This window comes from Megascapheus bottae, chromosome X (genome assembly GCF_031878675.1).
Source record: "Megascapheus bottae isolate mThoBot1 chromosome X, mThoBot2.hap1, whole genome shotgun sequence".
NCBI classification, from domain to species: Eukaryota; Metazoa; Chordata; class Mammalia; order Rodentia; family Geomyidae; genus Megascapheus; species Megascapheus bottae.
Genome location: NC_143547.1, coordinates 5,238,467 through 5,253,859, shown reverse-complemented (window position 1 = coordinate 5,253,859; position 15,393 = coordinate 5,238,467). Strand labels below are relative to the sequence as shown.

At 42.1% G+C, this 15,393-nt stretch overlaps 1 protein-coding gene across 1 annotated transcript in view; it reads right to left on the bottom strand.

Moving 5' to 3' along the window:
• The window catches only part of Txlng (taxilin gamma), a 62,043-nt gene that overhangs the window by 4,289 nt on the left and 42,361 nt on the right, over positions 1-15,393 (bottom strand). Inside the window, exons 6-9 of the mRNA XM_090325784.1 lie at positions 11,843-11,962; positions 9,153-9,227; positions 5,619-5,711; positions 755-850 (exon numbers count right to left, since the gene is read on the bottom strand). Coding sequence (XP_090181910.1) covers positions 755-850; positions 5,619-5,711; positions 9,153-9,227; positions 11,843-11,962 — 384 coding nt within the window. The remainder of the gene's footprint in view (positions 1-754; positions 851-5,618; positions 5,712-9,152; positions 9,228-11,842; positions 11,963-15,393) is intronic.

Genomic DNA, 15,393 nt, shown 5'->3' with positions numbered 1-15,393 from the left:
CTGGCCACATGTCATATTATAAAACTGGCCCAACGAAAGCATTTTTACTGCTTTTGCGAAAAGACCACATTAAGGTGGAAAAGCTGGCATTAGCAGTACTGGCTTTTGTATTCACTGGGAAATCTAAACAGTGCTTGTGCTAAGATGTGAGGCCTGCACTTAAGGCCATCAACCACATGCTTATTAGAAAAGGGGTCCTGATCTACCCTAGACCTAGCGAGTGAAAGCCTCTAGCTGGGGCCTAGAAATTTCATCTTGGAATGTGATTTGGGTTCAAACTGAAAGGTTAAGAAGTTACTTTTAGCTGGGCACAGTGGCTCACGCATGTAATCCTAGCTACTCAGGAGGGTGAGATCTGAGGATCAAGGTTCAAAGCCAGCCCAGGCACAAAAGCACCTGAGACTCTAATCTCCAATTAATCTCTAGAAAATGGGTAGTGGGGCTTGGCTCAAGGGTAGGACAGTAGCCTTGAGCTGAAGAGCTCAGGGACAGTGGCCAGGCCAAATTCAAGCCCCATGACCCACAAAAAAAAAAAAGAAAGAAATTGCTTCTAGAGAAGATAGGTCTCCAATGCAAACCTAGGAGAACTCCCCAAGCTCTTCTTCCACCTCCACCTTACTGCCAGGAAAGACAGCAGTCTACTCAGCAATTATCACAGTAATGCCCCAGCACGTGGCCCCTGTCCTGACAGACACCTGAATGTGATGAATCCCCATTAATGAAGAACATACATTAGCCCTGGAAACTGGCTCACCTCTTCAGCCATTTGCAGAAGTGCTTTATTATTATTTTCCCACTTGGTACGCCATATTATTGTTTCTTTTTCCAACTTTTTAATTTTCTTTGTCATCTGTAAATAAACACAGTCACAAATTTAAATTCAAACCTGCATATATTATCTCTACTTCTTGTCCCCCCTGATAGCTTTGTGTGTTTTCTAAGTAGCTGTCCTTTCTTTTGGTAGCAGAGCTTATCTCAGAAACTCCTGTGAACCTAACTACTTAAGAGGCTGGGATCTGGGCTGGGAGTTTGGCCTAGTGGTAGAGTGCTTGCCTAGCATGCACGAAGAACTGGGTTCATTCCTTGGTACCACATACATAGAAAAAAGCTGAAAGTGGTGCTGAGGCTCAAGTGGCAGAGCTCTAGCCTTGAGAAAGCCCAACGACAGTGCTCAGGCCCTGAGCTCAAGCCCAGGACTGGCAAAAAAAAAAAAAAGAGGCTGGGATTGTGGATCACGGTTCAATGACAGCCTGGTTGGGAAGTCTGTGAAACACTTTTCTCTAACCATTCAAAACTGGAAATAGCACTGTGGTTCAAGGTGTCAGAGTACTACACTTGAGCATATAGAGCTCAGGGACAGCACCCAGGCCCTGAGTTCAAGCCCCGTGGACCAACAAAAAAAACAGAAGCTCCTAGGATAGAACCCAGGTGATGGTTTCATGAGGAAAAAAAAGATTAATGTGTTCCGAGACAGAAGTATGCGCATAGCTCTCTTTACGGCTGGAGTGCTGCTTTTCCACCTGGGAAGAACAAGCTGTAGGAAAAAAAAGGTCCGTACGTGTGCATTCTGTCAACTGAATTCCTCATATTCTAGAAAGGACAGAGTTTCAGTCCTACAAAAGATTAAGAATTATGGGGCGGGGAGTTTGGCCTAGTGGTTAAAGTGCTTGTCTAGCATGCATGAAGACCCGGGTTCGATTCCTCGGTACCACATACATAGAAAAAAGCTGGAAGTGGTGCTGAGGCTCAAGTGGTAGAGCTCTAGCCTTGAGAAATTCCAAGTGCTCAGGCCCTGAGCTCAAGCCCAGGACTGGCAAAAAAAAAAAAAAGATTAAGAATTTGTATTACCACAACTCCCAAACCATGACTTTAAAGCTCAGAGGCAACATGATTTAGAAGATTCCAGGGAGAAAGAAAGTAGTAAACACCTAAACATTGATTATCCTCAGAACTCTCAAGACTGTTCTACTCAGATTTTGCTAAAGATAAAGTGTGTTCAAAAATTAGGAAAACACAGGTGGGGAGTTTGGACTAGTAGTAAGAGTGCTTGCCTAGCATGCACGAAGGCCAGGGTTCGATTTCGCAGCAATATATATATATATATATGCCAGAAGTGGTGCTGTGGCTCAAGTGGTAAAGCATTTGGGAAACAGGGCTAGGAAGGTGGCTTAGGGGAAAAGTGTTTGCCTGGAATACATGAAGCCCTGGGTTCAATTCCTCAGTACCACATAAACAGAAAAAGCCAGAAGTAGTGCTGTGGCTCAAGTAGTAGAGTGCTACCTTTGAGCAACAGCAGCTCAGGGACAGTGCATACGTCCTGAGTTCAAGCCCTAGGACCAGAAAAAAAAAGAGGGAAGCATTCCTGGGTCTCTGCTACAATAACCTAATTTGATAGAAATTTGGACTAAGACTGATGGATGCCTGTCAATTCACTAGGTTCCCAACATTCCTTTACTCACTGCTGACTGCACTTGAGTTCTGATCCAAGTCAGGGCACTGTGGTATGGTAAAGCTAAATAAGGACAAAGGCCATGGAGAAAGCTTCTGGAAAAGCGCTAAGGTGCTAACCCACCGTTCTTTTCTGTCTTCTCAGTCCACAGGATTCCCTAAGACAGCAAATTTGGCGAGTTCTTGTCTTGAATTATATTCTACCTCAACAGTAAGCATGAACTGGAGTGTAGCTAACACTTCAATGTGCTTAACAGTCTCCCTTTGATTGGATCCTCAACGAAAGGGAATGACAGGCAGAACAAATTTGCTGCTCATGGAATTCTCCAGATTACTAGGTCTAAAAATACCTCAAGGAAGTAATTTGAGCACCGTTCAGCTCATGGTAATTGAGCATATGTTAATGTGCCAAATACTATCTGAAACACTCCTATTTTATGAAGGGCAGGTCATTTTTTTCTCTTATTTTTTCATACATTTTTATTTTAATTAAGAGAAGGTTTACAGTATATTCACCAGATAGAAGGTGCATTACTTCATATACATTGATGTTCTTATTTTTTTATTGTAATTAGTAAAAGGGTTACATGATATTTGCCAGATAGAAGGTGCATTAATTCACATACATTGATACCCTTTCACATGTCTTGGTACCCATTTCCCTCCTCCCCCCACACCTCCCACCTGTCTTGGTTTTCCCCCCTTCCCTAGTTCTTATTTTTTTATTAAAGAATTTATTAACTGCTTTTTACATCATATTTCAAATGACATGCTTAACAAACAAGTATTCAAGAAGGGAATCTCTATATATAATCACTGGTACTTAGATTTTAGAACATAATTAAAATTAGGTCTTTCCCTGGTTTGGGGATGAGTGTAATATTAGCTTCATAAAATGAGTTTGGTATTGCTCCCTCTGCTTCTATTTCTCAGAAGAGTTTCAAGAGTATAGGTGTTATTCCATCTTTAAGCATCTTGTAGAATTCTGCAGTGAAACCGTCTGGACCTGGGCTCTTTTTGGTTGGCATTTCCCTGATTGCTTCCCCAATTTCATTGTATGAAATTGGTTTGTTCAACTTGTTTACCTAATCATTGTTCAATGCGGGTAGACTATATTTATTTAAGAAGTTATCCGTTTCTACTAGATTTTCTTGTTTCTTTGAATATAGGCCCTGGTAGTACTCATTCATAGTGGACTGAATTTCTTGAATATTGGTCGTGATTGTTCCTGTGGGGTCCCTAATCTTGTTTATTTGATCTCCCCTTTTTTTGATTAATCTTGCTAGGGGGTCTGTCAATTTTGTTGACTCAAAGAAGCAACTTTCTGACTTGTTCATTTTGTGTATAGTGGATCTTATTTCAATCTCTGATATTTCTGATTTTATTTTTGTTATTTCTGTCCTTCTAGTTGTTTTAGAATTAACTTTTTCTTGCTGCTCTAGGTGCTTCAATTTCTTCTTTAGGTTATTTATATTCTCCTCTTCTGTCTTTTTAATATGGGCTCCTAGTGTGATAAATTTGCCCCCTAGAACTGCCTTTCCTGTGTCCCATAAGTTCCTTTGTGATGTATCTTGACTGTCATTACATTCAAGAAAGTTTTGAATTTCTTCTTTGATCTGTTCTGTAACCTAGGAGTTATTCAGCTTCCAAGTGTTTGAATGTTTTTTGACTTTTACTGTGTTGTTCAGAACTAGTCTGACTGCACTGTGATCAGATATAATGCATGGGATTATATCAGTCCTCCTGTATCTGCTTAAGTTTTCTGTATGAACTATTATATGATCTATTTTGGAGTATGTTGCATGTGCTGCTGAGAAAAATGTATAAAAGTTTCACCGTTGGATGGAAGACTGTATATATCTGTTAATTCCAGCTGGGCTATGGTATCGTTTAAGCCGATGTTGTATTTACTTATCTTTTGTTGAATTTACCTGTTATTTGGTGAGAGTGGCATATTGAAGTCTCCCATTATGATTGTGTTTGAGTCTATCTTGTTCTGTAATTCTAAGAGTTTGCTTGACGAATCTGGATGCCCCCATGTTGGGGGAGTAAATGTTTATAACTGTAATATTCTGGGTATAGATTGTGACCTTTACAAATATGTAGTGGCCATCTTTATCTGATTTTACTGAGAAGTTAATTTTGTCAGAGATTAAGATCGCTACTCCTGCTTTTTTACCAGGTGTGTTGGAGTGGAAAATTCTTTTCCATCCTTTCAAATAATAGTCATGGCTGATATCTACTGAACTCTTAGAAAACTAAGTGTCATGCCCTACTACGCTTCAACATTTTACTAAAACCTCCCATTTTAGATGGGTGGAGCAGCATGCACCTGTTGTCCTAGCTACCTGGCAAACTGAGGCTTGCACCTACCTAGGAGTAGACATTTTGATTCTAAGCTTTGTATCTAAGACATATCTTTTCTTAATGCATGCAGGAAGATACAATAGAAGCCAAAAAATTAAGTTTGGTTAGAGGTCAAAGACTTCTGTGGGTTTAAGAGGGAAAAAAAAGAGGCCAGGCACTGCGAGCTCACACCTGCAATCTTAGATACTTAGGAAGCTGAGATCTAAGGATTATACTTCAGAGCCAGCCTGAGCAGGAAAGTCAGTGAGACTCATATCTAATTAACCATCAGAAAACCAGACGTGGACATGTGACTGAAAGTGGTAGAGTGCTAGCCTTGCTCAGGTAAGCTCAGGTCTTATGGACAGTACTCAGACCCTGAGTTCAAAACTCATGACAGAGGGACAGGGAGAGGGAGAAATCTTTGTTCCAATGGCAATAACTGTGTGCACGCTTAGTTACTTGGGGTACACTGAGGGCAAAATAAGTCTCTGAAAAATTATAAACAATCAAATAAGGGCCGGGAGTTTGGCTTAGTGGTAGAGTGCTTGCCTAGCATGCACGAAGACCTGGATCGATTCCTCAGTACCACATACATAGAAAAAAGCTGGAAGTGGCGCTGTGGCTCAAGTGGTAGAGCTCTATCCTTGAGAAAGCCCAAGGACAGTGCTCAAGCCTTGAGTTCAAGACCCAGGACTGGCCAAAAAAAAAGATCAAATGAAGACAGTAATCACAATACAAATCTTAAAAGTAATACTGATTATGTTTGAAATATGCTATATAAATTCACTTTTCTATAAAATTCCTTAAAAATATGCAAATACCTTTTCCATTTCTTGCCTGAAAGTTGTAAATAGTTCATTGCTTTTTGCCATAGTAGTCTGGAATTCTTCAAATTTATCCATATAAAGAGAAAGCTATAAAGAAAAAGAAAAAAGAAAGGAAATCAATACTAAGTTCTAGATAAACATGCAAATTCCTGCCAGACTCCACTCCTGTGATCCTAGCTATTGAGGAGGCTGAGACCTGAAGATTCCAATTGGAAGCATAGGAAGACAAACCAGGGGATTCTTTTTTGTTTATTTGGTCATGGGGCTTGAACTTAGTGTCTGGGTGCTGTCCCTGAGCTCTTTCACTCAAGGCTAGCATTCTACCACTTGAGGCACAGCACCACTTCCAGTTTTCTGATAACCCCTGGAGATAAGAATCTCATGGACTTTCCTGCCTTGGCTGATTGAATTGGGATCCTCAAATGTCAGCCTCCTGAGTAGCTAGGATTACAGGCGTGAGACACCAGTGCCTGCCTGGCAAAATCCAAGGGATTTTTTTTCTTTTTGTCAGTCGTGGGACTCGAACTCTAGGCCTGGGCTACCGTCCTACTACTTGAGCCACTACAGTGCCATTTCTGGTTTTCTGGTGATTAATTGGAGATAAGAATCTCACAGACTTTTCGTGCAGAGGCTGGTTTTTAACCATGACCCTCAGATCTCAGCCTCCTAAGTAGCTAGGATTACAGGTGTCAGCCACGTACTGGCTTCCAAGGGATTCTTATCTCTAATTATTTAGCAAATATTAGGAAGTGGACGTGTGGCTCAAATGGTGGAACACCAGCCTTAAGTTAAAAAAATGTAACTAAGCAAGAGCATGAGGCCCTGAGTTCATATCCAGTATCAGCACAGAAACACAAAAAATACCAATTCTTAAACTTAAAAAAAAAACTTTTAAAGATGACATACTTGATTTAAGTGATAAGAACACAAGTAAACCCACAGCCAATGCTTGGATACCAAATAAAGATGACTAAAATTTTAACTTACAGAAATATGTAACTCTGATGTCAGGTACTGGTGACTCATACCTGTAATCTTAGCTACTCGGGAAGCTGTGATTTGAGGATTCAGGTTCAAAGCGAACTTGGCTAGAAAATGCTATGAGACTCTCATTTCTGACCAACCATCAAAAAGCCAGAAATTGAGCTGTGGCTCAAGTGGAAGAGTTTTAGCCTTGGACAAAACCGCTAAGCAAGAGAAGGGTCCTGAGTTTAAGCTCCTGTACCTGTATGTTTGCATTCATGTCCCCACATAAATATTAATACACACACTAATAGCATTACAATGTGTATAAATGTAGGTATCTGTTGGGTGCCAGTGGCTCATGCCTGTAATCCAGCTATGCAGGAGGCTCAGATGTGAGGACTGCAGTAAGAAGCCAGGCGGGGGAGGTAAGTCTGGGAGAGTCCATTAACTACCAAAAGGCTGGAAGTGGAGCTGTGACTCAATAGGTAGAACAATGGCTTTGAGCAAAAGAAGCTCAAGGACTTGCCCAGGCCCTGAATTCAAGCCCCAGGACTGGCATTTTATACATAGATGTAGATATAAATGTTAAACATTTGCTGGGTGCTGGCGCTCACACGTGTAATCCTAGGAACTCAGGACATTAAGATCTGAGAATCTCAGTTCAAAGACAGCCTGGGCAAGCAAGTCTAGAAAACTGAAAGTGATACTATGGCTCAAAGTGATAGAGCACTAGCCTTGGGCAAAAAGGATTAGGTGGGGTACTATCCTTGGGCTTTCCCAAGACGAGAACTCTACCACTTGAGCCACAGCATCAATTCCAGCTTTTTCTATGTATGTGGTACCGAGGAATTGAACCCAGGTCTTCGTGCATGTTAGGAGAGCACTCAACCACTAGGACAAACTCCTGGCCAATTTCATATATTTCTAATGCTTTGTAAACCGTCTCATCTTACATATAAAAACTGTTGGGGGGATGAGAGCAATCTGGCTGTACCATCATTGCATTGATCCCAAGTGTGGGAAACATTTCTGGGAAATGATCATTCTTTTAACATACCACCCACATAATTCTTAACTTGCTATCAAGATATCTCTTCCGTAAATGCTGGCAGGACAATGAAACAGAAGCCAAAGAATTGGAAGGGCTGGGGAAAAAGAATTCAGTGGGAGTAGAGTTAGAGCAAAGGATAAAAGAAAATAGAAACATCCATTTTCTAGGCTAGGGAATAGCTAAGTGGTAGAGAAGTTGCCCAGCAAGTGTTTACCTTTGACTTCAATCTTCAGTACTAAAGGAACAAAAAGGGGCACCACTATTTCTTTAAACTCCTTCTGAGATTCAAGAAATTTGTCGTCAAACTCAAAATCCCCAATGTGAGCCGAACATAAAGCACAGTCAATTTTTTTTCTCCCCCATAGAGAAGGATAAGAGCAAAGTACAGTGTGGTAGATGAAGGAAAGCTTCGAGCCCAGAGGCCTCAGGGGAGGGGGCTGAAAAACTTCATTTTAGACCAAGAGGGAACTCCTTAGAGATCATCTAATGTCATATTACATTATTTACAGAATGAGGAAGCAGAGCCAGAGAAATTACTACTTTTTGACTACAGGATTTGAACTCGGGACCTTCTGCTTACTTAGTTTGCATGCTCATGGCTCTACCATGTGAGCCACACCTCCACCAGACTCAAGTTAGCAAAGACAAGAGAAATCAGGCCAGGTGTGAGTGGTTCAAGCCTGATAATCTTCGCTACTCAAGAGGCTGAAATTGGAGGACTGCAGTTTGAAGTAAGCTCAGGCAGGGCAATCTGAAAGACTGTTGCTTCCAATTAACCAAAATAAATAAATAATCATTATATAAATACAAAAATAAAACAAAAGCCAGGAATAGAACTGTGAGTCAATTGGTAGAGCTCTAGCTTTATTTATTATTTTGTGAGTCATGGGGCAGTAACTAGGCCTGGGCACTGTCCCTGAGCTCTTCAAGTCAAGGCTACCACCCTACCCTCGAGCCAAGCCCCACTTCCCATTTTCTAGAGGTTAATTGGAGATAAGAGTCTCAGGTCCTTTTGTGCCCAGGCTGGCTTTGAACCTTGATCCGCAGATCTCAGCCTCCTGAGTAGCTAGGATTACATGCATGAGCTACTGCACCTGGATAAAGCTCTAGCTTTGAGAAAATAAAAAGTTCAGAGAAGGGCTGGAAGCGTGGCCTAGTGGGAAAGTGCTCGCCTACCACGCATGAAACCCTGGGTTTGAATCCTCCCTACCACATACATAGAAAAAGCCGGAAGTGGTGTTGTGGCTCAAGTGGTAGAGCAGCAGCCTTGAGAAAGACCAAGGACAGAGCTCAGGCACTGAATTCAAGCCCCAGGACTGGCAAAAAAAGAAAAGCACATCCCCAAATCCAGAACACAAATGTGTGAGCACGCGTACACACACACATGGAAGAGGAAATGTGATCTCTTCCTTCATCTCAGTCAGCTCTGGTTTGGAACAGGCAAAACCACATCAGAGGACACTCAAAATCATAGGTTTTTCTTATGAATTCTATCACTTGCTTTCATTTACCTGTTGCTTCAGTTGTACTTCTTGCTGTTTCATCTGTTCATATTTGTGCCTTGATTCTGTTGCTTCTTTTAAGAGCTAGAGAACAGAAAAAAATTGACAAAACAACATCAAATGACCATACAGTTGGCTAGATGCTCCAGCTACCAGTATCTTCCGTCTCTCCCTTGAAAACTTAAAACAACACTCAATAGTCTTACTGCTTAAGTAGGAAAAGTACACAGAAGGCCTAAAAAGACTGACAACATTCAGGATTAAATCGTTATGTTTTAAGAGAAAATAATTGCATGTGTAATATGAGCAAAAACCATAGCTAGGAGTCTCAACATCTTTCACATGATGGAAAAACAGTCTAGACCAAAAGCAAAATAAAAGGTAAAAGCAAAAGGCAAAGCAATGAAATCCAAGAAACATTTTTCTGTTTACTTTGTTTTAAAAAAAAAAGGCAGGGGCCGGGAGTTTGGCCTAGTAGGAGAGTCGTGCCTAGCATGCACAAAGACCCGGGTTCGATTCCTCGGTACCACATAGATTGAAAAAAGCTGGAAGTGGTGCTGAGGCTCAAGTGGTAGAGTGCTAAGCCTTGAGAAAGTCCAAGGACAGTGCTCAGGCGCTGAGCCCAAGCCCAGGACTGGCAAAAAAAAAAAAAGGCAGGCAGGCCCTGGTGGCTCACGCCTGGAATCCTAGCTACTCAGAAGGCTGAGATCTGAGGACCATGACTCAAAGCCTGCCCAGGCTGGAAAGTCTGTGAAACTCCAATTAAGCATCCAAAAGCCAGTACGTGGAACTGCTGTGGCCCAATGTGGTAAAGTACTATTCTTGAGCAAGAGTTCAGAAACAGTGCCCAAGCCCTGAGTTCAAGCCCTACAACCAAAACAATAACAACAAAAAAGCATAGGAAGAAAGAATAGGACCTTTCATTTATGCACTGAGGTTTTCAAGACAATAAATTACACACTAGGCAATTGTGAAACTGAGGCTTTGAAATACAGTATCACATACAACCCAAAGAACTCTGAAGATTTTCTACTGAAACTAAAAAACCACATGCCTAAAACACGTGTGACTGTGTGCAAAATTTATACTCCAACTTGAGAAATAACAGTTGAGCGCTGGATCACACTTTGAACTTATGTGGAAGGATGACATTTTGTAAAAAATATGTCTCTAAATCTTAGACTGGAACAGCATGCCACGTTGATGATATGAGATCAGTACAGAAGCAAGTCTTCATTCACACCATAACCATCTGGGTCATGGGCTGCTTGGGTGAGTGCTGGATGGAAGAGTCCACAATTACAATCATTTCTCAGTTCTGATACTGGTTTGTATTAAACAAGTGCATAAAGCAGAATTTCCATATAGTGAATATCTATAGACAAAAAGATGCCATTGAATTTATAATTATCAACTGGCAATATAATTAGAACATATAATCTGAGACCAATAGTTAGCCTTTAGTTTAACGAAAATTCTGTTAAGGGTCGAGAGTGTGGTCTAGCATGCATGAAGCCCTGGGTTTGATAACGTGGAATCACACACACAGAAAAAGTCGGAAGTAGCACTGTGGCTCAAGTGGCAGAATGCCAGCCTTGAGCAAAAAGTGTCCAAGGACAATGCCCAGGCCCTGAGATCAAGCCCCAGGACTGGCCCCAAAAAAATCTGTTAAAAATTATGTTCAAGGGGGTGGGGGGGAAGAAAACAGGAACAAAAACATGAGATGATGTATCAATGTACAAAAAGTAATGCACCCAATACACGATGCTGTAATTCCTCTATACATTACCCCAACACAAAAAATAAAATAAATTAAAAAAAAATATGTTCAGGGGCCAGGAATGTGGTTCAATGTTAGAGTGCTTGCTTAACATGCATGAAGCCCCAGATTCAATTTCTCAGTACCACAACACAGAAAAAGTGGGAAGGAATGATGGGACAAAAGTGGTAGAACACTAGCCTTGAACAAAAGAGACTCAGGGACAGTGTCTAGGCCCTGAGCTCAAGCCCCAGGACTGGCAAAAAAAATTCTGTCCAATGCTAGGTGATAGTGGCTTAAGGCTATAATCCTAGCTACTTAGGAAGCTGAAACCTGAGGATCATGATTCAGCCTAGGCAGGAAAGTGTATGAGACTCTTATCTCCAATTACCTAGCAAAATGTCAGAAACAGAGCTGTGGCTCAAGTAATAGAGCACTGGCCTTGAGCGCTCAGGGACAGTGCACAGACCTTGAACTCAAGTCCCAAGACCTGCAGACACACAAAAAAGTTAACCCTAGCATCAGCAAAAACAAAAGAAACAAGCCAAATGTTTTCTGGAGGAGGAAAAAAAAGCCAGGAGCCAGTGGCTCGAACCTGTAATCCTAGCTACTCAGGAAGCTGAGATCTGAGGACTGGGATTTGAAGGCAGCCTGGCAGAAAAGTCTGTGAGACTCATACCTTCCATAAACTACTCAGGAAAAAAAAAACAAGTGGTATTGTGGTTTAACTGGTAGAGTTCTAGCCTTGAGCACAAATTGGCTCAAGGACAGCATCCAAGTCCAGAGTTCAAGCCTCGGGACTGGCGAAAAAATAATAATAATAAAATAAAGTAAGTAAACAAGTAGCATGTCCCAGCAATAACACTGGTTGTAGAGTAAGTTTAAATGTTTTATCGTTTGGCTTATGATTTTTTAACCACATTTTTTAAAGAAAACTTACAAACTCTCTCTCTCTCTGATGTTTTTCATCAGCTTCTTTTATCAGCTGCGTTGTCTGCTGAAGTTTGGCATCCACAAGCTGTTGCTGGAGCTCCTTATGTTTGAATACTTTATCAATATGCTACAGGAAAAGCAAAATTCCTTCCATCACTCCATGAACAAAGTAGCACACAGTGCAAAAGAAACTGCAGTTACAACCTTTTGCTTGCTCTACTTTCTTGTTAATAACACCAGCGCAGCTAAGAGTACAGGGCTTTCTGCACCCTCAGCTGCAGGAGCCATGCCCCGTTGCCAATTATCAAAACTGGGCAATCTCCATCACTAGCTTTGCAATCCCAGTTCTGCTCAAGGCTGAAGATAAGACTCAAACTACATCAAAACAAAGAAAGAACCAGGCTGGGTGGCTCACGCCTGTAATCCTAGCTACTCAGGAGGCTGAGATCTGAGGATCAAGGTTCAAAGCCAGCCTGGTCACAAAGGATCTGAGACTCATCTCCAATTAACCTCTAGAAAACTGCAAGTGGGGCTTGGCTCAATGATTGGGTGGTAGCCTAGAGCTGAAGAGCTGAGGGACAGTGCCCAGGCAAAGTTCAAACCCCATGACCCACAAAAAAAAAGAAAGGAAGATCAAGTCATTAAATTCATATAACATGGACATCCATTTCTTTCTTCTACCCTTGAGATACTCCAAAGTTTTCAGTTGGTGGCAGTATGTGATATGAATGGAAGGGGTTAGGGCACTTCTGGTGTGTGGCTCTGGACAAACTTGTAATTTGCTGAACCTAAGTATATGCATCTGATCACACCCGCTTGGCAGAACTGTGATTCTACTATGAATGTAATGGTGGAACCATGTTTGGCACTTGGCATGTATTAGACATCTGGCAAAATATTGTATTTCCCTACAAAATCCTCACATGTACACAAAAATAATCAAAACACACTTTCTCAAAGAAGCTGGGTGCCAGTGGCTCATGTCTGTAATCCTAACTACTCAGGAGATTGACAGCTAAAGATTGTGGTTTAAAGCTAGCCCAGAAAGTCTATGACACTCTTATCGACTAACCACCAAAGAGAGGCAGGGGGAGGGGGAGAGGGGGAGAGAGGGGGAAAGAGAGGGAGAGAGAGGGAGAGAGAGGAGAGAGAGAGAGAGAGAGAGAGAGAGAGAGAGAGAGAGAGAGAGAGAGAGAGAGAGAGAGAGAGAGACAGAGACAGAGACAGAGAGAGACAGAGACAGAGAGAGAGAGACAGAGAGAGACAGAGAGAGAGAGAGAGAGAGAGAGAGAGAGAGAGAGAGAGAGAGAGAGAGAGAGAGAGAGAGAGAGAGAGAGAGAGAGAGAGAAGTAGAGCTATCCTTGAGCTCAGGGAGGGCCTGGAGCGTGACCTCATGGTAGAGTGCTTGCTTGGCATGCATGAAGCCCTGGGTTCGATTCCTCAAAACCACATAAACACAAAAAGCTGGAAGTGGTGCTGTGGCTCAAGTAGCAGAGTGCAAGAAAGAAAGAGGAGGGGGGAAAGGGCTCTTAGCTGGGCGTCAATGGCAGAAGCCTGTAAAACTAGCTACTAAGGAGGCTGAGCTCTGAGGACTTTAGTTTGAAGTCAGCCTGGGCAGGAGTATGTGTGAGATTCTTTTTATCTCTAAGTGAAAACAAAAAGCTCCAATGGAGCTGTGGCTAAAGGGACACAGAACTAGCCTTGAGCAAAGATGCACAGGGAGAGTGCCAGGCCCTGAGTGCAAGCCCCAGGATCTGCACAGAAAACAAATTATTCTTGGGGCCGGGAGTTTGGCCTAGTGGTTAAAGTGCTTGCCTAGCATGCGCGAAGACCCGGGTTCAATTCCTTGGTACCACATACATACAAAAACGCTGGAAGTGGTGCTGAGGCTCAAGTGGTAGAGCTCTAGCCTTGAAAAAGTCCAAGGACAGTGCTCAGGCCCTGAGCTCAAGCCCAGGACTGGCAAAAAAAAGAAAACAAATTATTCTTTTTTTGGGGGGGGGTTATGGGGTCTGAACTCTGGACCTGGGAGCTGTCCCTGAGCTCCTTACCTCAAGGCTACCGCCCTACCCCTAGAGACTCAACCCCATTTCCTGTTTTCTAGTGGTTAATTTGAGGTAAATGCCTCACATTCTTTATGTTCTTTAGTGCCTGGGCTGCCTTTGAACTGATATCCTCAGATCTCAGCCTCATGAAAAGCTAGAATTACACATGAGCCACCACACTTAGCCTATTCTCTTTTTTAAAGCTATCATTTTGCTGAAATTGTTTCCTATTAGCAAGTAGCAAGTTATTCAATGGAGGTTTCACAGTGACCTTTCCACTCTCACCCTACCATCTCTTGCCATGCCACTCCTCCTTTTTAAAGCAATTCCAACAGGTTCCATTTATCCATTGTCATACACACAAACTATGTGGACCGTATTCATCTCCAACATTTTCCTTAGTCTTCCTCTCTTGGTGATGCTCACTCCCCGTCTGATCCTGTTTTACTCTCTTATCATTTACTATTGGGTTTTTTTTTAGTATGTATTAATGACCACCAAGGGGCTCATTATGGTATTTCAGATATACATCTATTATGTGTTGTTCAGAATATCCTTCTCTATCGCTTTCTCTTTTTCACCCCAATCCCCTATTGATCAACAGCTTGCATTGATATTTTTTTGTGTGTGGGTCACGGGGCTTGAACTCTGGCCCTTGGCGTTGACCCTGAGCTCTTTAGCTCAAGGCTACTGCCTTACCCTTGAGCCAAACCACACTTCCTTTTATAGAGGCTAACTGGAGAAGAGTCTCAGGTCCTTTTGTGCCCAGGCTGGCTTTGGACCATGATCCTCAGATCTCAGCCTCGGAGTAGCTAGGATTACAGGTATGAGCCACCACATCCAGCTGCACTGAGATCTTTTTTTGTTTTGTTTCTTTTTGCTAGTCGTGGGGCTTGAGCACTGTCCTTGGGCTTTTCTCAAGGCTAGCACTCTGCCACTTGAGCCACTTCACCACTTCCAGCTTTTTCTATGTATATGGTACCAAGGAGTCGAACCCGGGTCTTCGTGCATGCTAGGCAAGCACCCTAACACTAGGCCAAACTCCGGGCCCCTGCATTGAGATTTTTATACAAATTTCATACATAGTTACCATGTATTTGAATAAATTATTCACCCTTCACCTTTCCTTTCCCTTTCCCCCCTTCCTTCAACCTCTTACTTGGTCCCACAGTTAGAATAATGTTCTAAGTGTGTGTGTGCATAATTATATATTATATGTATTCTATATGCACATGTATACATAATATATATCACATATATGCATATATCTCTATAATAAACATGTATGGATAATTTAAGGAGCCAAAACACACTAAGAGCTTGGTGCCGGTACTTATGCCTATAATCCCAACTACTAAGATCTGAAAATCTGAGCTTTGAAAATTGCAGCTAAAAGCCAATTCAGACTGACAAATCTAACTAATCAGCAAAAAGCCACAAGTGGAGGCACGGCCTCAAGCAGTAGAGCAGCAGCCGTGAGCAAAAAAGCCAAGTGTAAGGCCTCGAGGTCAAA